This window comes from Prionailurus viverrinus, chromosome B2 (genome assembly GCF_022837055.1).
Source record: "Prionailurus viverrinus isolate Anna chromosome B2, UM_Priviv_1.0, whole genome shotgun sequence".
Lineage (NCBI taxonomy): Eukaryota > Metazoa > Chordata > Mammalia > Carnivora > Felidae > Prionailurus > Prionailurus viverrinus.
This window is the reverse complement of record NC_062565.1, coordinates 5,266,137-5,288,362: the sequence shown is the minus strand read 5'-3', so window position 1 is coordinate 5,288,362 and position 22,226 is coordinate 5,266,137. Positions and strand designations below refer to the sequence as shown.

Here is a 22,226-nt window from a genome sequence, read left to right as displayed (position 1 = left end):
GGTTTTAGCCATCACCCAATTATGGGTAGAAATATTCACAGCCTTACAAATGAAGTTATTTATGCTACTTTGTCGTAGCCTACAAGAAAATGAATTATGCATAGATTTATTAACAGTATGAAAACTTGTCCAAATCTATAACACTCCTTTGCATAATTTAATTTCCTATTCCAGCTGCAATTCAAACATACGTTTCCATTTAATTATTGCATTAACAGCAACCAGAGTTGTTGGTTTTTTTCTTTCCTTTTCTCCAATGATTCTTTCTCACAAGGCCATAGGCTGCCTGGCAGAGAGACAGACAGGTAACATGATTAAGTAGAGATTCCGAAACCATCAGCCAGGCCTCATATCCCACCTATTTTCAATCGAGTCCATCCATCCGAGATTTTAAAACTTTAAAAGCCTTGGATGAGTGAAGTAACCCTTCTAGAATGTTCAGAGATGCTGTTGAACTTCTGGGGATTAAAACGAAGCTGAATGTAGAAGAACCTCTCTGAATCTTGGCAGGACGGCCTTTTACAGCTGTCTGGGAGGAGTCATTTTCACAAGGGGGAAACAGAAGCCCCATCCTGCAGTGCCTGAGATTCACACGATTTTAAAAACCAGCTCTCTTGTAAACTATACAGGAAGTTCTGATATACTACGTTACTGATCAGGACACTCAAAAGGGCGATTTGGGAGCATCAAGAAAGGCTGGTGACTTCCAACAATATAAGGCACAGCTTTGGAAACCGACATCCACGTATCCAATTATGGAAGCACCAGCTTGCATTCTCAGGGATCTTCCTTTCTTTTCTGAGACTTCCACATGTGACTTATAACATAGATACATAAATAGAGTTGTGGCTATTTGGGGGGGGGGGCATAGGTAAGAGGGGAGGTTTGCTATCTTGTACAGAAAAAGCAGTATTGTTGAGTACTTTCTTACATTCTAAGTACCCACTTGACGCAAATATGGTATCACTGTCACCATTTCACAGATAAAGGGGATTAACTCTCTCACGGTTACCCAGGTCTGGTTTTTCTACACGAAGCTGCCAGATGCCAAGGCACTACAAATATTTATAATATGGCATGATTCCCTGAAAAGACCACCTGCAAGTGACAAATTGGGTCAACATGCCTGAGAACAAGGAGTCAAGAAGCAGCCTGATTTTACAGCGTGTCCTATGCAAACACTGGATCCCGTGCGGTATCTCGACCACTGCCCTGCCTCTTGCCCCCACACACATCAGTGTATCCAACAGGAAAAGCAATCTGCTGGCTCAAATAAGCAAAAGAACTGAAAAGAACCCTTCCATCTCCCCTCACTCTACTGAAACTGGGATTTTTTAAAATAGTTCCCTCGGCTCTTTCCAATAAGGGCCACTCAACTCATGACCACAGGAAACGCATTCCCAGTCCCCATGAACAGGTGCCAAAGGCACAGAGGCCATAAAACACCAAGTTTCGCGAGGGATCTGCCTCACGCGACAGCCTCTGCCATGCGTGTCTTTCAGAGACGCACCCCAAAGGGAGACTTCTAAGCAGGAAAGTAGACCCAGAATCAGGCTGGCATTTCTCTCACTTGTGAATCTGGTGATGGCAAGTGTCCCCCACCCAAAAAAAAAAAAAAAAAAAAAAAAGCCCTTTTATCCATCCTGGACTCAGTTTCCCAAAAGGCAAAATAGAGCTTTGGAAACATCTGGACCTTATCTTGCTTCACGATGACTTTGGGATACACGGATAATCGTATTGTTTTTTTTTTTACCAGAACTTTACCAATTATAATATTGAAATCTGTAAACTACTCATCACAAGATGTAATAGCCACATGGTAATAATAAACAAGAACAACTTTTAGCCTCTGGTTTTAGTTTTCAAATCTCTGAGTTCGCACATCTGCCACTAGGGGGCACCCTGACACTACGCGGGGCGTCCCGGCTGCTACACCACAGCCTCCCATATGATGGGGTGTGTTTCCACTGTGAACAGAATTTAACATCATCCACGCATATCTTCCTTCTGTTTTCAAGGCTAGAACTGCACGCTAAAATTACTCTCCATTTGCTCGCATCTGTGATTCTCCCAGCACTAGGCGTTCGTGTAAGGAATGGCTTTCTGGTCTCCTCCAGCTCTGCACGGGGCATTCCTCTGGGGCTCTGGAAGGGCCTGCATGAGCCCAGAAGCCCTCACCACTCGCACTCCCTACCACAGGGTGGATGCGGCTGCGCTAGGCACTTACACACCAGCAGGGGCCCCCTGTGCAGACTCTGGTAGCTTTCCGTCCCGCTTTTAATTTTTTTTTTACTAAACTCTATCAGGCCACCTCCCGCACTCCCCTTCCTTATGCAGTAGAGCAATTCCTAGAAAGCCTGGTGAGAAATGAATTCATAAAAACCCAGTTCTGCATCCCCTTTGATCCGTATCACGAATTTGAGGGTGCTTTTCCCGCTGACTCCGCAGTGATTCCCAAAGCCCTGAGCTGGGTCTCCCCTAGCTGCTTCTCTCCCACCCCCACTCAGTGCCAAGCGGCTAATGATCTTAAAAACATGTACATTCTCCAGGGACCCAATTAATTAAAGGAAGGAGTAAATGAATCCTTCTGTTAAAAACTAAGTTTGTGACTTTGGAATTACTGACCAAAGACGTTCTCTCCATGCAGCTCACTGCCCGTCATTCACACACCTAGACAGGTTCAGTGAGCACCTGTTATGTGCCAGGCACGTTATGACTCTGCTCAAATACAACCCGCTAAAGGAGGGCTGTCCTGACCACCCAGATGCTGCAACATCCTCTCACTTGCTCTTCCCATTCCTTGATGTATCTTTCCTCAAGCTTATCCCTTATCCTCAAGCTTAATACCAAATGCATTGTCTGTTTGTTTCTCTTTCTCCTCCTCTAGAATGTAAGTTCCACACACTTCGTGTTTTCTCTAGAATCTCTGCCTCCCTCTCCGCACAAGCACTAATACAATACCCAGGACATAACATGCACTCAAGAGATGCCTGTTGAATGAATGCATCATCCAGTGACAACAGCTACAATATACTCAAGGAAGAATGGTCACAGACATCCATGTCACCTGCAGCCACCTGACCAGGTCACCTGCATCACATGCCTGGGTCCAGCCACCCACTGCCTCTGTTCTTCCCCAACCCACTTCTCTGCAGACACCACACGCAGAGTGATTTCTCAAATAAGTAAGTCCAACGTGGGGCATGTGGGTGGCTCAGTCCGTTAAGCATCTGACTCTTGATCTCGGCTCAGGTCACGATCTCACGGTTCATGAGATCAAGTCCCACATCGAGCTCTGTACTGACAGGATTTGCATGATACACAAAAATGGGGTGAAGGGGAGGGGAGATACCTAAACAGTATCAGTACCCAGCATTAGCTTATTTCACAAAATATCAACAGAAAAACTTTGCGTAGTTAAATCAGGGGAAAATGTTCAGACAGGGGGACATGTCAAATCCATTCTGATCACTGCCGGTCAGGCAATTCAATCAAAAGAGCAGAAAGAGAAGCCTCAGCCAGAAAAAGCCACCCCAGCAGCACTCCAGCTGGGATGAGACTCATCACTGTGAGGAGGTACCACAGGCTAAGAAGTTAGGACTAAATGCTGGTCACAGTTCCCCCAGGAGAGCAGTTTAATGGACATCTGCTGAATTAACAATAATTACTGTTAACAATAATAAACAATAATTATTTGTTAAATAACAAATAAGTGGATGAATGATGGATAGGGAAATATTTAGAGTGCTTCTCAATCTTTTAAAGAAATAGAACAGGATTATCTTTTTTTTTTTTTTAACAAAGACTTCCTCTTTAATCTTTGCCAGAGACAGAAAACCAGACTGAGAAAGACCATTAATGTGACATAATACAGCATTTCTTCTACTTCTTGGGGTTTTTTTACTTTTATTTTTTTATTGTTTATTTATTTTTGAAAGAGAGAGACACAGCATGAGCAGGGGAGGGGCAGAGAGAGAGGGAGACACAGAATCCAAAGCAGGCTCCAGGCTCTGAGCTGTCAGCACAGAGCCCAATATGGGGCTCGAACCCACAAACCGTGAAATCATGACCTGAGCCAAAGTCAGAGGCATAACCAACTGAGCCACCTAGGCACCACTTTTTGGGTTTTTTTTAAAAGTTCATTTATTTTGAGAGAGAGAGAGAGAGAGAGCAAGCAAGCACGCACAAGTGTGGGAGGGGCAGAGAGAGATGGAGAGAGAGAATCCCAAGCAGGCTCCTGCTGTCAGAGCAGAGCCCGATGTGGGACTCAAACTCATGAGCCACAAGATCACAACCTGAGCCAAAGTCAGAGGCCTCATGGACTGAGCCACCCAGGCACCCCGTATTTCTCCTACTTTTACGTATCACTTCCCAGATTTCAACTGCAGGATAAGTTATATCAGGCCTGTACACAAGGAAAAAGATTGCCTACTTAGAAATCTGTATTTTAAAAATGTTACTTCAAGGGGCACCTGGGTGGCTCAGTCAGTTAAGCGGCCGAATCTGGATTTCAGTTCAGGTCACGATCTCGTAGTTGGTGGACTCGAGCCCCTGGAGCCTGTTTGAGATTCATACTCTCTCTCTCTCTCTGCCCCTCCCCCACTCCCGTTCTCTCTCAAAAATAAACAAACAAACAATAAACAAATAAACAAACGAACTTAAAACAAAAATTAAAATGCTGGTTCACTTTGAAGACCTTAGCTGTAACACTAATGTTCTAGCATTGTTTCACATAAGTGCTCACATGCCACAAGGCAGGTAAAGTTTTATTTCTTCAAATTTAATTGAAACCCAGGGGACAGTCTCTCTGTATCACATAGAGATATAGAACATTAATGAGTAAAGCATCTGATACTTACACTCCCTTTAGACTTTCTGGATCCTACGATAGGAGGTAGTGAAGAAGACTTCTGACTGCAGAAACAAATTGCAATTTAGAAATCTGAACGTTATTTACAAATAACACGTAATGCCAGATAATTGTCATTCCAACTTGTCGTCCTGACCTGCAAGTCAACTGTTGACGGACATCGGTGTCTCACAAAAAGTACCACATACTTTTTCCCAATTTCACAAAGACCACCATAAAGTTTCCAAATTGCCTTCCAAAAGATTTTTAAACTATTTTAATCAATGCTCCCTTATACTTTTAGTACCACCTTAAATTGTTTCATGGCATTTTTATTCAAATCCCCCAATTTTCTATATGCATTTCAAAAAGTCATTTCCTAAGCTGAGTAATTTTGCCAGATTGAGTCAAAAACAGTAAATTTCCATTTTTTTCATAATGTCTGCAGGGTCGACCACAGAAGCTCAGATACGGCAAAACACTGGTGTTTGCTTCCATTCAGGGAGCTAAACTAGTCATTCTCTACAAAAAAAATAAAAGTTCTCCTTGGCTATAAGAATGCGGTTTCAGAGATGTCTGTGTTGTTAGGAAGCGTCTCGGAACCCAGTGAACCTCTGAAAACAAGACCACACGTCCATAAAGGTCTTACTCGTTCGGTTGAGTGAGGCCACCTGTGAGCTACAGCTCTCTCACTGCCCTCAAGTACACGCTGAGGCTCATGGCAGGCGAACCCAGTGTTGCTGGGTTTGAGTTCATAGATGGGTAAGGACAGCCATTGATCAGTGTGCTGGTAAAGAATTCTAAAGTGCTGGAAAACCACGTGTTCTTGCACACCCCAAACACTGCCCCCTGAAGTTCTATTTCATCCCTTACTTATTTAGAAACCCTCGGCCAGTCTCTCCTGATAGCTTGATAAAGCTTGTGCTCTGTCTGAACGAGTGTCTGTCACACACCCTAGCAGAGGACAACCACAAAGAGTCCGTTTCTGATAGCGAAGTGGCCACAGAACCACTGGAAAAAGCAGCACCACGGGCAAACCAAGGGGCGCCTGCATCCACCAGGGCTCTGAACCGATGCCTTTGCCAGCCATCAACTCACCTGGAGTGAGGCACCCTTCACAGACACAGGACATCTCATAGAGAAAAAAAGGGGCAACAGAGTATTGCATGCAATTAAAAGGGTAATCTTTACGGGTGCCTGTGTGGCTTAGTTGGTTGGGCAGACATCCGACTCTTGATTTTGGCTCAGGTCATGATCCCAGGGTCGTGGGATCAAGCCCCACATGGGGCTCCACACTGAGCTCCGAGCCTACTTGGGATTCTTCTCACTCTCGCAAGCTCTCGCTTGCTCTAAAATTAAATTTAAAAAAAATTTTTAAGTATATTTACAAGTTTGCATGTCATAATTAGACTCTGTATCACTGCTTTATTTACTTATGCAAGTGGAATTATATCGCTTTTATCTCTTCCTGTTATTGAAAGGACTGAGGCACCTGGGTGGCTCAGTCAGTTAAGCGTCCGACTTCAGTCCGTGCTGACATCTCAGAGCCTGGAGCCTGCTTCGGATCCTGTGTCTCCCTCTGTTTCTGCCCCTACCCTCACGCTCTTTCTCTCTCTCAAAAATGAATAAACTTAAAAAAAAATTAAAAGGAGTACAAAATATTGTTTTTAAACTTAAATGTTTTAAACTTTTAGATGCTTGTATATCCACCAACTAAAAAATTATCTTGTGCAGCTAAACAGTGGAGACATTATTAAATGTCTAATAATGTATGCCACAAAGAAGTCCATTGCCGTGTCTCCTTCACAAAAATAAGCCTTTATATTTACTATGACTTCATAAGTGAATGGTTAAAAAATACTAGATTGTCTTTCATAGATTCCCCAAAATTGTATTTTTGTGCAAAAAAAATAAATCTCCAATCTCGGCAAAAACAATAGCTATATGTATAGATAGATAGATAGATAGATAGATAGATAGATAGATATAGATATAGATATAGATATAGATGATATAGATATAGATATAGATATCTTCCCCATGCTTTCCATTCTAACTGATAATCAGTAAGATTATATAAAATAGACCAGTGGTGAGCATTAGACTGGTTATTTCAAGGGGTAACTAAAGTAGGAGACACGAATGAGGGGGAACACTCACCCATAAGACCTTCTCATTGTTGACTTGTCAAACAGTAATTCACTGTAAGGCAGTTTCTTGAACCGATCCCTGCCGACCGCCACGTAAAACTGCCCATTCTCCAACTCGGCCCCGCTCGCAACCAGTTTTCCTTCTAACGTGTAGAGTCTGCCAAAAATATGAATGCCAACAATTCAGCTCTTAACAAGCATGAGAGAGCTACTTAACATTACAAAGTTCAGTAAAAATCCTCTGCTCTTATGCTGGCTCATTTGTTACTAATTCTAATTATTGAATTACAAGTGCCTCAAAGTCATTGGCTTCAATTAAATGCCAGCGTTATAATCCACACAGGACATCGTCCCAAGAAACCTTAACCGTCCAACAGGGGGATCCCGTCTTGCTGCCATAGTAAGATTTGGGACGGAGAGCACGAACTTGTACAGGACACGGGGCTTTAAATGGAGCTCCACTCCCGCTGAAGATCGATTCTTCTATTTCTATTTTGCGAGCACTTTTAAAATTTATTTTCTTGGGGCGCCTGGGTGGCTCAGTCGGTTAAGCGGCCAACTTCGGCTCAGGTCATGATCTCGCGGTCCGTGGGTTCGAGCCCCGCGTTGGGCTCTGTGCTGACAGCTCAGAGCCTAGAGCCTGGAGCCTGTTTTGGATTCTGTGTCTCCCTCTCTCTGACCCTCCCCTGTTCATGCTCTCTCTCTGTCTCAAAAATAAATAAACGTTAAAAAATTTTTTAAATTTATTTTCTTAACTTATTTGTCAGGTTGACAAACTTATTGCATTCTGTGCAAGAGCCCTCAGCCAAAATCGTACATCCAAACACACACAGAATGGGGTCAGACAACAAGAGGCAAAGGAGCCCATTACCAGGATTAATGGTGCAGAACCACATAGCATTCCTGCCTCTTCCTTTTTGGGTTGTTGTTTTTTTTTTCTTTTTTTTTTTTTTTTTTTTTTTTGGCCTCCCCTCATCTTCCCAGAATCAAGGGATTTCACAAGGACTTCCCTTTACTGTAAAACCACTGCTGCAAACTACAAGGAATATGTTACTTATTAAAAGAACAGTGATAACTCTGCTAGACGATTTAAACGTGTCCACAGAATCTTTTTTTCTCCCCCTGAAGAACAAGAAAAAGCAGACTATTAGAAAACAACACCAGGGAAGTAATGCCTATTCTTGAAGGTTATAAACAGAGGAGTTAGTGACTGGAAGGATTTCAAGATAATCACTAAAGAAAATTCTCAGACTTCTTATATTACCTAATAAAGGTTAGTGACATTTGCAAAGAAAAAAAAAGGCAATGATCTGTCTGCTTCTTTACTGATTCTGTAAATGGCCATATCAAAAGGAGCCAGAAAGTACAAAGAAAACAGCCACAGAACCCCCAAAATGTGTATGGATGGATTTCATATAAAGATGCTCCTTCTTTAGAGCACTGTAATTCTATCCCTACGAGTCTAAATACCAACACTTAACCCAGATTTTCTGGTTTTCCTGCCGTTCAACCCAGACCAGGATTTCTGAGCAGTGATGCTACTGGCCTGTTGGACCCGACAATTCTTTGTTGGGGTGAGGGGAGCCTGCCTGTGAACTAACTGTAGGATGTTAACAGCACCCGCCTCCACCCACTAGATGGAATAGTAGCTGCCCTGTCCCCAGGTGTGACTAACAAAAAGGACTCTGGACACTGCCAAATGGCCCCTGGAGGCACAATCGCCCCTGGCTGACAACCACTGGCCTGGACCCAGACCTTCATCTTCCTCCACAACAGGAAGATCTGAGTCAGTAGTTCACTTTTATGGCTTGAAATTAAAAGGCAGCTTCACTCTGGATCTGGAAGTAGCCAAGATTTGACTGATTTCTTCTGCAGGTAGTTACAGGTGTGAGTAAATTCTAACCCACGTTTTAGCCTTCATTTACAGGACTTCCGTTAACCTGCTTCTTCCCTTTGTTACAAAAGGCAAGACACATACACAAGGAATTGAACCAATTTTAATGGGATGCTTCTGATATATACATATACTGAAGCACAGGGAGGGTCCAACCAGGAGACTTTTTAATGTTCTGTTAAAGAAAAATGGGCATGTCCCCAGTGACCAGCAACCAAACCTCACTCCTATCTGGCATCGCACTGAGAATTAAATTTCTCCAAGTATTCAAGTATGGGGCGGAGGGGGGGGGACATATATATTCATTTCTGCATTTATACTCACATATATTTTATTTGTGTATACCAGTACATGTATGAACAGGTGTATCTGGGCATACAATTGTGTGTACAGATCTTTGCATGCTTTATATTATTTATTGAGCGGGTTTACAGTTATGTATATGTCAAAAAATACAACTGTATATCTAACAAATATATAAATATAAATATAAATATAAATATAAATATAAATATAAATATAAATATAAATATAAATGTAAGTGTGTGTGTGTGTGTATATATATATATATATATATATACACACACACACACACACAAAACTATTGGGTTCTGCCTTCACTCCTGACACCAAAATAAAATCCGGAAGGATCAAAGTTTTAGGTGAAATTTGAAAGTACAAAATGAAAACACTACAGGATATTTTTATAATCTTGGAATGGGAAAAACCTAAACTAGTCATAAAACTTAATGATTGTAAGATTGAAAATTTGCACCAAAATTCAACTTAACTATATACCCCCCCCCAAAAAAAAAACAACAAAAAACACAAGGAATATCAAAGAAATAAACTGGAAATATATTTAAAACTCATATGAGAGGGGCGTCTGGATGGCTCAGTCAGTTAAGCCTCTGACTTCAGCTCGGGTCATGATCTCAGGGTTCATGAGTTCGAGCCCCACATCAGGCTCTGTGCTGACAGCTCAGAGCCTGGGGCCAGCTTCGGATCCTGTGTCTCCCTCTCTCTCTGCCCCTCCCCCACTCATGCTCGGTCTCTGTCTCTCTCAAAAATGAATAAACATTAAAAAAAAATTTTAAAAACTCATTATGAGAAAGAGCCAATCTCCCTACTATGTAAAGAGTGTCTCTAAATCAATAAGATAAAAATGCAAACGTAATACAGACAGTTCATATATAATGGAAGATAAATTTGTGGCATTTATTTAGAGAATAACTTAGAAGTTAAGAGCACAGGTTCTGGAGCCAGACTGCCTACTCAGGAGGCCTGAATCCCAGCTCCGCTAACCACTACCTGCCTAATCTTGGAGAAGTAACTTCCGCCCCCCACGCCCACCCCCCGTCTCGTGCTTCATGTTTACTAAAAACGAATAATAACCCTACTTACCTCACAGGGTTGCTGACTTAATTAAGTTTAAAACGTAGAACACCTAGAAGAATACCTTGCATGCAAGAAAGGAGCAGCAGATGCTGTTTCGGTTGTTACTGTTGTATATTAAATAAATAAAAAGCAATAAACGACGAAATACTGTGTTTACCCAACGTGAACGAAAAGACAAAATGTTTGATACTTTTACAGTATGGATGAGAGTAGGAGAACCAGGCCGTTTCATGTACTTTCAGTGAAAGTTCAAATCACCACAGACTCTCTGGAAGACAGCTGTCAGTATCTAGCAAAATTTTATTTCATTTTTAATGTTTATTTATTTTTGAGAGAGAGAGAGACAGACAGAGCATGAGCAGGGGAGGAGCAGAGATAGAGACAGACAGACAGACAGACAGAATCTGAAGCAGGCTCCAGACTCCGAGCTATCAGCACAGAGCCCGATGCAGGGCTCGAAATTGCGAACCGTGAGATCTTGACCTGAGCCAAAGTCAGACTCTTAACCGACTGCGCCACCCAGGCACCCCTCTAGCAAAATTTTAAATGCATTACAACTAGAAAGCAATTAGACATCTATACTTCAGTCTCCTGATAAACTCTGCTTACACACAAAGACATGTACATGTAATAGTATAGGATTGGAAATAACCTAAATTTCCATCAAGAGGAGACTCTTAAAACAGATTAGGGCACATACTTAAAATGGAACATTTTGTACTCATTAAAAATTGTAAGATAGAGAGCTATTCCTGCTCCCAGATTTCCTGTTATAGGAAAAACATCAAGGTATGTTTATATACTTACTCATACGTGTGTGTGTGCGTCACGTGTGTGTGTGTGTGTGTGTGTGTGTGTGCACGCGCCCATCTGTTTTTAAGAAATAAAAGATGTACGTGCTTCTGAATGCACAAAATATTTCTGGAATAATGCAGAGAAGTATTAGAGAGGGGGGCTGGAGAGACAAAGTGAGACAAAACACCTTTAGGTCTTTTGTCCTGTTTGAATTTTTTTCTTACCGCATCTAAAGTATTACTTTCAACTGCATCTAAGTACGTGTATGCGTGTTTATATTATTTATATATCATACCTGATTATATTTAAAATCCCAATGGCTGTGAAATTATGCATATTAACAGGTGCATATACATGTATTAATCTGTATACAAATTTAACTGAAAGAATATGCAATATTCTGAGAACTTATTTTATCAGATAGGTCTATAAAAAGATATGCAGACATACGGATATGAAAACAGGCACAGGAAGTTGAAAGTAAAAGTACACTCCTCTAGCAGAGTATGTTAGAGAGACTGAGAGAAAGACAGGATCTGAGAATACCAGAAAACTCTGGACTGGATTTCAAACATTGTGTGTCACACGGTACATAGATTCTTAATATGTTCTGTCTTTGCACATATTATTTGTAACTCTCCCACCAAAAAGAAACCAAATACGTCAGCCTTCATCAAGGGATAATTTCCTATGCTTCACAATTTAAAAGCCACGATTTGAATCTTCACTTAAATTTCATGGGGTGCCTGGGTGGCTTAGTTGGTTAAGCGTCCAACTTGGGCTCAGGATGTGATCTCACGGTTCGTGAATTGAGCCCCGCCTCAGGCTCTGTGCTGACAGCTGGGGCCCTGTAGCCTGCTTAGGATTCTGTGTGTGCATGTGTGTGTGTGTCTCTCTCTCTGCCCCTCCCACACTCATGCTCTGTCTCTATCTCTCCCTCTCTCAAAAATAAATAAAACATTAAAAAAATTCTTTTTGAATTTCATAACTTGAGGAAATGCTCTTGATTTCTGAAGTTTAAATGACCCCACTTAATTACCTCTCTAACCTACCTCCTTCCGCCTTAACCCATTCAAACCTGCTTGTCTCTGACTTTTTATGCTAGGCAAATAGGTTTGAGCATCAAGGAATCAAAAATATCTTCCTGGAAAAAAGGACAGCTAATTAGAGCCAAGAAGCTAGCTCATTCAATAAAAACTCCTTCTCAACCAAAAGAAAGTTGACATTTACCTATTGGCTCTAAACTAAAAGAACAAAAACAGTTAATACTTGAGGATGCACTACTATGTACCAAGGACTATCTTAATCTCTTTATGTGGGTTAGCTCACTTCTAACAGGACTCTATAAGGTAAGTACTACTACTTATGTTACAGATAGGGAAACAGAGGCAGATAAATGGAGCCTCACCGGAGAGCTGAAATTCACAATCTGGGGACCAGTGACTCCGGAGCCTGCTGGGGTCACCCTGAACAGTTATGAAACCCGTCAGATTGCCCTGATGTACCTGTGGACAGCCCCGCTCCTCAGAGTTATTTTGTCCGTGACCATTTGTAGGACATGGTCCCACTGACTCAAGGTTTTTCTAGGGATGAGGAGGCGAGAAGCCGGACTTATGAGGTCTCCATTGGCAATCAAGCTAGGGGGGAAAAAAGAGAGAGAGAGAAAAAAATGAGTGAGCCACACCATCGGAAACGGTCACACTTTTAACACCACGGAACAAATTCCAAACCACAAGGAGAGCAACCAAGCTGCCAACCTCAATAGGAAAGGGCTCCAACTTACAAGATAGTGCAGGGCTCCTGCAGCGGTTTTCTGAAGCGAGCCGACACGTTGAGTCTCCTGTGCATCACCGGTTTCACCTTTAGAAACAAACACATGTAAATCACTGAGCTTCAGTTTTCTTTCTTTCTTTTTTTTTTTTTTTTCCCTAGGAATTAAAACTACAGGTGTCCAAGGAATGGGCTTGTTAAAGATCTTGTTGTTGTTGTTTTTCCCCCCACTTACATAGAGCCCAGTGGGTATTATTACCTGCCCTGCAATATTAGCTGCCCTTAACAAAGCTCTCAAGAAAAATCTGCCTTAAGCTCTGGCACACTGCCTCACAATTGGGCCTATTGTGAGAATTTTAAGGTAACATTTTATATGTTTTTATTTATTTTTTTAAAGACACATTCTAGAAGTGACTGGCCAAGTTAGTTTATTTATTTATTTTGGGGGAAGGGGGAAAGAAAGAGAGAGAGAGAGAGAGAGAGAGAGAGAGAGAATCCCAAGCACGCTCTGCACCATTAGCACAGAGCCTGACATGGGGCTAGAACTCAGAACTGTGAGATCACAACCTGAGCCAAAGTCAAGAGTCAGATGCTTTAACTGACTGAACCACCCAGGGGCCTCATACATTCCTTTCCATAAAACAGAAACAAAGTAATTCTCCAGTCACAGCATACTTCTCTCCCGCGCTGAATCTGGGGCCCCCCGGGCATGTGACACCATCACATTCTCCCCAAGGACTCCACTGCTCCCCTCTCCAACAGCCCACTTTCCTGGGTCTTTGCTTCCAGGCTCATGGCTGCTGCTGGTGAGAAGCAGGAGCCCCATCCCCACACCCCACCCCTGCCCCAGGACACCTGCTCCTGAGCCCAGGTTTTGGCTCCCAGTAGCCCACTCCTCCCCGTCAACTACTTGTGTTTTTTCCAGCAATGAGCTGTCCAAATCCCTCCCTCTCACTCTGAACTCTAAACTTCCATTCCAGACACACTTAGCAGATCATTTTCTTCCAAACTTAAGGAAATTGGGGCCAACAGACATGAAGCCCTTGGAGCTGCCTTCACTCCACAACTCACCTCATCCACGTCTTCTCCCACTTTTCTCCTTTCCTGCCTGTCTCATGAGGACCCTTTATAGAGCTAACCCTGACCTTGATTTTGTCCCCAGCTGCCTCTACTCCATCCACTAGTCATCTGCTTGACTTAAAGCTGCCGCCACATCCTGGTTCCCTATTGCCCCTCCCGGCAGTTTTCCCATTGCACTTACCATCGTCTGACGTGGGACACATTTTATTAAAGTAAAACCTTGGTTTGTGAGCATAATTCGTTCTGGAAACATGCTTGTAATCCAAAGCATTTGTACATCAAACTGAATTTCAAGAACCATTGGCTCAGTTGTGATCATGTGACATTCAGCGTCCTGAATGACTCCTATTGCAAGACACAGCTCGTTTATCAGAAAGGTTTGCTCGTCTTGCGGAACACTGGCAGAACAAGTTACTCGCAATCCAAGTTTTACTGTATTTGATTTTCAACTGCTTGCCCCCTATTGTGTCCCTTTTGGGTTACTCTCAATATTACCTAGTAATAGAATGAGCACGTACTTCATACTTTTTTTTTTTCCCAAATGTCTTGCCTCTTAACCTTGATAAAGACCTTCGTTATTGGACTCTTGAAGGTGAAGGTGAATATGTTATGTAAACAAATAACTTCAAAACTCTCATCAAACTGACTAAAATACGCTATTTTTATTTAGAGCATACATATCTATAATATATACAGAAATTCATAAACACATGATTTAAAAATAATTATATAGTTCTGAGTATATAAGTTCTAACTAGAATTAAATCAAACCACTGTTCTGAATAATAGTTGTTTTCCTCATTCTGCATGGCAAATTTTTCCCCAAATGTTCATGAGTAGCCAGTTGAACTAAAGATTAATCTTAAAGAGATATTTGAGTCATTATAATTAAATTAACTAGGCTGTTTTCAGATATACTAAGAATCTCAAAATATAATCCAAGTAACATATGTCAACTGAAAAAAAAAAAAAGAAAAAAGACCATTGTATAAAGCAATTCAAACTTTTTGGAAAAAGTACGATTTTTAATTTACAACGCATTTTCAAATAATACCTTCAATCACACACAAAAAAATAAGTCAAATCAACTGCACACAAGGGAAGCTTTTCCAGAACCCTTAACAGGAATGAAATATTGGTCGCTTGGTGCTAATCTAGAGAATTATGGCTTTAGATAATGGAAAACATAATAATAAGTTAGAATATGTTTTTAAATTTGTAAATTTTCTTATTAGCCCATACAAGTTCCCTTGCCCTTTAAACAGTATTTGAAACATGATTATAATGTTAAGCATCAACACACCTAGTTATGGGGGGATGGATACCCCAGGATGGAATGTGAAGTACTCGCAACCCAGACCCTTGGGTGCCAGGAACAGCTTTCATTAGTGACTGACCACTGGCTACAACGTTAGTTGTCAAATCCACGACTACGGAATCAAGTCAAGTGAAAAGGTATCAATTCAAAACTCAAAACTGTTATAATCTGTTATAAAAATAAACTCAAGGAAAATGAGTTTTCCTTTTGGACCCACATGCTTACAGCGGACCTCTTGCCTGGATTCTTCACTGAGTTCAGCACTGTCTTGGAAAAACCAGTGTATTTGGATATTGACAAGTAGAGTCTGACTGGAGAGAAGAGTCATTCCCTCAGTGGAAGTTAGACAGGTAAACAGGTGGGTAGGTAAGTATTAACTGAATAAATATTTGGCTAACATTTTTCTCGAAACTAGTTCTAAAGAGAAAGATGGCGAAAGTGGCATTAGACATGTCCGCTCTGTTAGAATGAGGTGAGCCAGGACTCTAGTCTTCAGACAGAAATCACAGGTGCTTTCCAAAAGATCCCTGTGTCTCTCATTTCTTTTACCTTAATGTTTTTATTTATTTTTGAGAGAGAGCATGAGTGAGGGAGGGAGGAGCAGAGCGAGGGGGGCAGAGGATCTGAGGACGGCTCAGTACGGACAGCAGCGAGCCCGATATGGGGCTCAAACTCACGAACCGTGAGATTATGACCTGAGCTGATATCAGACGCTCAACCAACTGAACCACTCAGGTGCCCGTCTCTCATTTCTTATTTAGATTGTGTTTATGTCACAGATGGCCATATCAAACAATTTTTAATGCCCACAATGCTTATGTGAACCTGGTAAGTCTATTTGTCATTTAACTCAAGTTCACAAATTCCGCATCACACTTAGTAGGACGATAATCACAGCTGGGTCACATTCAAGTTAAAACCTACATGACTCAAAAAGTATGAGTCTGTTATAAAAATAAACTCAATGAAAATGAAATTGTTGCTTTGAAAATATATATTTGAAACAACAACACCAAAGTCTGCAAACGGAGTAACTGAGTAAAGATCTACAATTCTGAAACTCCAGCACTGACTGCCAAAACTTTTGACGTGAACCAATTCAAAGCCTCACGCCTCATTTTCTTAATCTGCAAAAATAGTGATAATCCTGCTAAACTAGCCCAAAGGGATGCTGCATGAACTAATTAGCTAAGTGGCAATACCACTCCCTCGGGCTGTTAGGCTGAATGCTTCAGAGAATCCACCTGCCTCAAATCTCAGCACGGATACATCACCCTCTTGAAACCTCTTGAAATCTAGCCCGAGAAAATCAAAGACAGTCTCAGGACCTAAGGAAATGCTGTTAAATAGATGCCATCCCAAAAATCTAGCGACCACTGACCTCTCGTGAACACCCGTTATAAAAATTTTTAAGTCAATATTAAATAACTTTTAAGAACACATACCAGGTTTTTATGACTATCCGTAGGATAAACTTAGGCATTTGGGGGGGGAGGAACGTAATGAAGCTATTTATTTGAAAAAAATATAGGCCAACCCACACAAAGAGATCTCAACTCTATATTTTCCTTATTGTTTGGATTGAAGAAAAAGTAGGTTCTCCAAATGGGAATCTTTGAGGAAACTTTGCTAACTTCTTTGCAGAGACGGCACACAGCATCAAAGAGGAGAACAAAGTCGTTTACAAAAATATTTAATCAATTTCCACCAATTTTTTACAAGTTTTTATTTATTTATTTTGAGAGAAAGAGAAAACAAGTGGAGGGTGGGGCAGAGAGAGGAGGGGAACAGAGGATCCACAGTGGTCTCCATGCTGACAATGCAGAGCCTGATGCGGGGCTCAAACCCACAAACTGCGAGATCATAACCTGAGCTGAAGGCAGACTCTCAACTGAGTGAGCCACCCAGGCGCCCCTAATTTTCACCATTTTTTGATAAATGAGAAGAAAGGGCCAAACATTTATAAAAGACCAGAGTTTCGGGGCGTCTGAGTGGCCCAGTCCGTTAAGCGTCCGACTTCAGCCCGGGTCACAATCTCGCGGTCCATGAGTTCGAGCCCTGCGTCGGGCTCTGAGCTGATGGCTCAGAGCCTGGAGCCTGCTTCCGATTCTGTGTCCTCCTCTCTCTCTGCCCCTCCCCCGTTCATGCTCTGTCTCTCTCTGTCTCAAAAATAAATAAACGTTAAAAAAAAAAAATTAAAAAAAAAAAAAAGACCAGAGTTTCAACCAGAGTTGAAAATAACTCGCCTAGGAGTCAATATAGCAGACATGTCCAAACTAGGCTAATTAGGGATTGTCCTAAAGAAGTTTTTCAGGGGCACTTGGGGGGCTTAGTCAGTTAAGCATCTGACTTTAGCTTAGGTCATGATCTCACCATTTTTGAGTTCAAGCCCTGCATCAGGCTCTGTGCTGACAGCTCAGAGCCTGGAGCCTGCTTTGGGTTCTGTGTCTCCCTCTCTCTCTGCCCCTCCCCCGATCACACTGTCTTTCTTTCTCTCTGAAAAATAAACATTAAAAAAAAGAAGTGTTTTTTAAAATAATTATCCTTTTTTTTCAATATTACTATTTTTTAAGTAATAATATTGAAGAAAGACTGGCCAAGATGCCTGATGGATGCTGACAGTATGATGTGATGGTTTCTATGATAATAAATAACTGGAAAATGCCTCTGTCAGAGGGGATTTCATGCTGGGAATCTCTCCTAAGCTTCATGGAATGAAGCCATTTCTCATGGAGATACTCCAGACACATGGACTAAAAGAGAAATGGGACAAGAAAAGGCGCAGAACAAGATGTGAGGACAATAACCAAACTTTCCTAAAGAATAGTTGACTCACCCTCTCCTTGGATTTCTACCAATGGTCTTACACTGCATCTCAGTTGTGAGTTTTGCCACATTCTAACCTACGGATTAACAGAGACCTTCTGAGACACAAAAACTGCACCCTTTTCCCATCACTATGTGTCCCTTTTTCATATCTGAGGAAATAAATTCTAATAATTGGGACATATTTTGATAAAGAAAATGCATCTTCCGTGCTTGTATCAAGATTGTGTTTCTGGGGTGCCTGGGTGGCTCGGTCAGTTAAGGATCCGACTTCGGCTCAGGTCATGATCTCACGGTTCGTGGGTTCGAGCCCCGCGTTGGGCTCTGTGCTGACAGCTCAGAGCCTGGAAGCCTGCTTCGGGTTCTGTGTCTCCTTCTCTCTCTGCCCCTCCCCCACTCACACTCTGTCTTCCTCTGTCTCAAAAATAAATAAACATTAAAAAAAGAAAATTAAAAAAAAAAAAAAGATTGTGTTTCTATTATTAAAGGTCGTCCCCCTCCCAGGGATAGTTCTGCTTCTGGTAAGAAGGTAGAAGGTTGTAGGGAACTATTGTTCCCAGCATGACAACAAAAACTGAAAGATACGCTAAATATCATGATTTTTATATGTAAAAATCCCATGTCATTATGTACATGCATAACCTGTACATGTATGTATACACCCTCATAAACACATAGTGACTTTTTTTTAAGTTTTATTTATTTATTTTGAGAGAGTATGTGAGTGGGGGAAGAACAGAGAGGGAGAGAGAGAATCCTAAGCAGGCTCTGCTCTAAAATAGCACAGAGCCTGATGCGGGGCTCAAACCCTCAAACTGCAAGATCATGACCTGAGCAGAAATCACGAGTCGGACACTTAACAAACTAAGCCACTCAGGCTTAGTGAAATTTTTAAGTGTGGTTAGTCTTGGAGGGTGCGCTGGAGTAGGATAAGTGAGGGGATGTAATAAGCGTACTTTCCTTTTATACTTCAATTCTGTCTATATAATTTCTTTTACCTTTTGACCCCTTCACCCATTTCTCCTACCCACACTCTCACCTCTGACAATCACCCATCTGCACTCTATCTATGAGCTTGTTTTATGGGGTTTTTTTTTAACTGCACACAGAAGAGAGATCATATTGTATGTGTCTTTCTCTGATTTTTTTTTCACTTAGCATAATGCCCTTGAGGCCCATCCATGTTGTCAAATGGCAAGAATTCATTCTTTTTTTGTGGCTAAATAATATTCCCTTATATTTATAATTATATATACAAATATATATCTCACAATTTTTATCCACTCACACACTGATAGACACTTAGGCTGTTTTAATATCTTGGCTTCTGTAAACAATGCTGCAATGAACATGGGGATACATGTATCTTTTCATTAATGTTTTTATTTTCTTTAGAAAATACCCCTAAGTAGAATTTTTGGATCCTATGATGCTGAAGGAACCTCCATACTGTTTTCCACAGTGACTGCACCAATTTACATTCCCACCAACAGTGCACAAGGGTTCCTACTTCTCCGCATCTGCACCAACACTGTTACTTCTTGTCTTCTTGATAATGGCCTAATACGTGTGAACTGGTATCTCCTTGTGATTTTGATTTGCATATCCCTGATGATTAATGATGTTGAGTATCTTTTTATGTACCTATTGGCCATCTGTAGGTCTTCCTTGGAAAAACGTCTACTCAGATCTTCTGCCCATTTTTTAATGGGATTGCTTGGGGTTTTTTTGCCACTGAGTTGTATGAGTTCTTAATATATCTTGGAGATGAGCCTCCTGGCAGATGTAGGATTTGCAAATATTTTCTACCATTCAGTAGGCTGTTTTTGCTTTCTTTCATTGTCAGATTCAAATTATCATAGCCAAGGGGCACCTGGGTGGCTCAGTAGGTTAAGCGTATTACTTTGGCTCAGGTCATGATCTCACGGTTTGTGAGTCTGAGCCCCGCGTCGGGCTCTGTGCTCACAGCTCTGAGCCTGCAGCCTGCTTTGGATTCTGTGTCTCCTGCTCTCTCTGCCCCTCCCCCACTTGTACTCTGTCTCTCTCTGTCTCTCAAAAATAAATAAATGTAAAAACAAAATTTTTTTTTAAATTACCATAGCCAAGACTCAGGTCAAGGAGCTTAACTGCCTATGTTTTCTTCTAGGAGTTTTATGCTTTTAGGTCTTAAACATTCAAGTCCTTAATCCATTTTGAGTTAACTTTTGAATATAGTGAGAGATAGCGGTCAAGTTTCATTCTTTTGCATATGCCTGTCTAGTTTTCCCAACACTGTTTATTGAACAGACTTTCCCTGCTGTATATGTTTCCCTCCTTTGTCATAAATTGACCATATGTGCATGGGTTAATTTCAGGGCTCTCTGTTCTGTTCTATTGATATCTATATGTCTGCTTTTATGCCAATACCATACTGTTTTAATTACTATAGCCTTGTAAAATAGTTTGATATTGGGGAGTATGATGCCTCCAACTGTGTTCTTCTTTCTCAAGACCGCTTTGGCTGCTTGGGGATTTCTGTGGTTCCATACACATTTTAAGATGATTTTTTTTTTCTATTTCTTTAAAAAAAAATGTTACTGGAATGTACAACAGGGATTGCACTGAATCAGTAGATTGCTCTGGGTAGTAAGGACATTTTAATAATATTTATTCTTCCAATCCAGGAGCATGTTATACCTTTCCACTCATTTGTGTCTTCTTCAATTTCTTTCATTAATGTCTTATAGATTTCAGTATATGAGTCTTTCACCTCCTTGGTTCAATTTATTCCTAGGTATTTTACTCTTTCTGAGGCAATTGTAAACAGAATTGCTTTCTTTTTCTTTCTCACGGTTTGTTATTAGTGTGTAGAAACACAACCGATTTTTGTGTTTAATTATGTGTCCTCTAACTTTACTGAATTCATTTACTAGTTCTAACGGGTATTTTGGTGAAATATTTAGGGTTTTCAATATATAATATCATGACATCTGCAAGCAGTGACAGTTCCACTTCTTCACTTCCAATTTTGATGCCTTTTATTTTTTTTTTCTTGCCTAACTGCTCTGGCTAGGACTTCCAATATGATATTAAATAAAAATAATGAAAGCAGGCATCCTTGTCTTGTTCCTAGCCTTAAAGGAGGCTTTCACTTTTTCACTGTTAGCTGTGGGTTTGTCATACATGGCCTTTTTTATGTTCCCCCTATTCTCACTTTGTTGAGAGTGTTTCATCATAAATGAATGTTGAATTTTGCCAAATGCTTTTCCTGCATCTATTGAGATGACCATATGATTTTTATCCTTCATTTGATTTCATTTATCCACATTTTGCTAATGTGGTAGTGTATCACCCTGATTTGAGGATGTTGAACCATCCTTTCAACCCCAGAATAAATCTCACTTGATCATGGTATGCCATCCTTCAAATGTCAACTTTGGTTTGTTAGTATTTTGTTGAGGATTTTTACTATGTTCATCAAGAACACAGGCCTATAATTTTATTTTCTTGTGGCATTCCTTGTCTGGTTTTCGTATCAGGGTAATGCTGGCCTTATAAAATGAGTTTGGAAGCTTTCCCTCCCCTTCTATTTTTTGAAAGACTTTGAGAAGGATTCATATTAATTCTTCTTTGAATGTTTAGTAAAATTCACTAGTGAAGTCATCTGGCCCTGGACTTTTGTTTTTTTGGTAGGTTTTTGATTACTGATCCGCCTATTCAGATTTTGAATTTCATCATGATTCAGTCTTAGTAGGTTGTATGTTTCCTGGGATTTATCCATTTCTTCAAGGTTGTCCAGTTTGGAGCATACAATTTTTCATAGTAGTCTCTTATGATCCTTTATATTTCTGTAGTATCAGTTGTGACATCTCCTCTTTCGTTTCTGATTTGAGTCTTCTCTTTTTTCTTGGTGAGTCTAACTAAAAGGGTTGTCAATTTTATCTTTTCAAAAAACCAGTCCTTAGTTCCACTGATCTTTATTGTCTTTTTAATCTCTATTTCATTTATTTGTCTTCTAATCTTTGTTATCTCCTTCCTTCTTCAAATTTGGGACTTTGTTTGTTCTTTTCTTCCTAGTTCCTGGATGAATAATGTTAGGTTGTTTATTTCAGACTTTACTTGCTTCTTGAGGAAGGCATTTATCTCTACAAACTTCCCTCTTGGAAC

The 22,226-nt window shown here is 40.9% G+C and overlaps 1 protein-coding gene across 1 annotated transcript in view; it reads right to left on the bottom strand.

The window, feature by feature from the left end:
- Window positions 1–22,226, bottom strand: part of DCDC2 (doublecortin domain containing 2) — a 166,705-nt gene that overhangs the window by 102,714 nt on the left and 41,765 nt on the right. The window contains exons 4-7 of the mRNA XM_047859342.1: window positions 12,870–12,946; window positions 12,592–12,723; window positions 7,010–7,156; window positions 4,860–4,914 (exon numbers count right to left, since the gene is read on the bottom strand). Coding sequence (XP_047715298.1) covers window positions 4,860–4,914; window positions 7,010–7,156; window positions 12,592–12,723; window positions 12,870–12,946 — 411 coding nt within the window. The remainder of the gene's footprint in view (window positions 1–4,859; window positions 4,915–7,009; window positions 7,157–12,591; window positions 12,724–12,869; window positions 12,947–22,226) is intronic.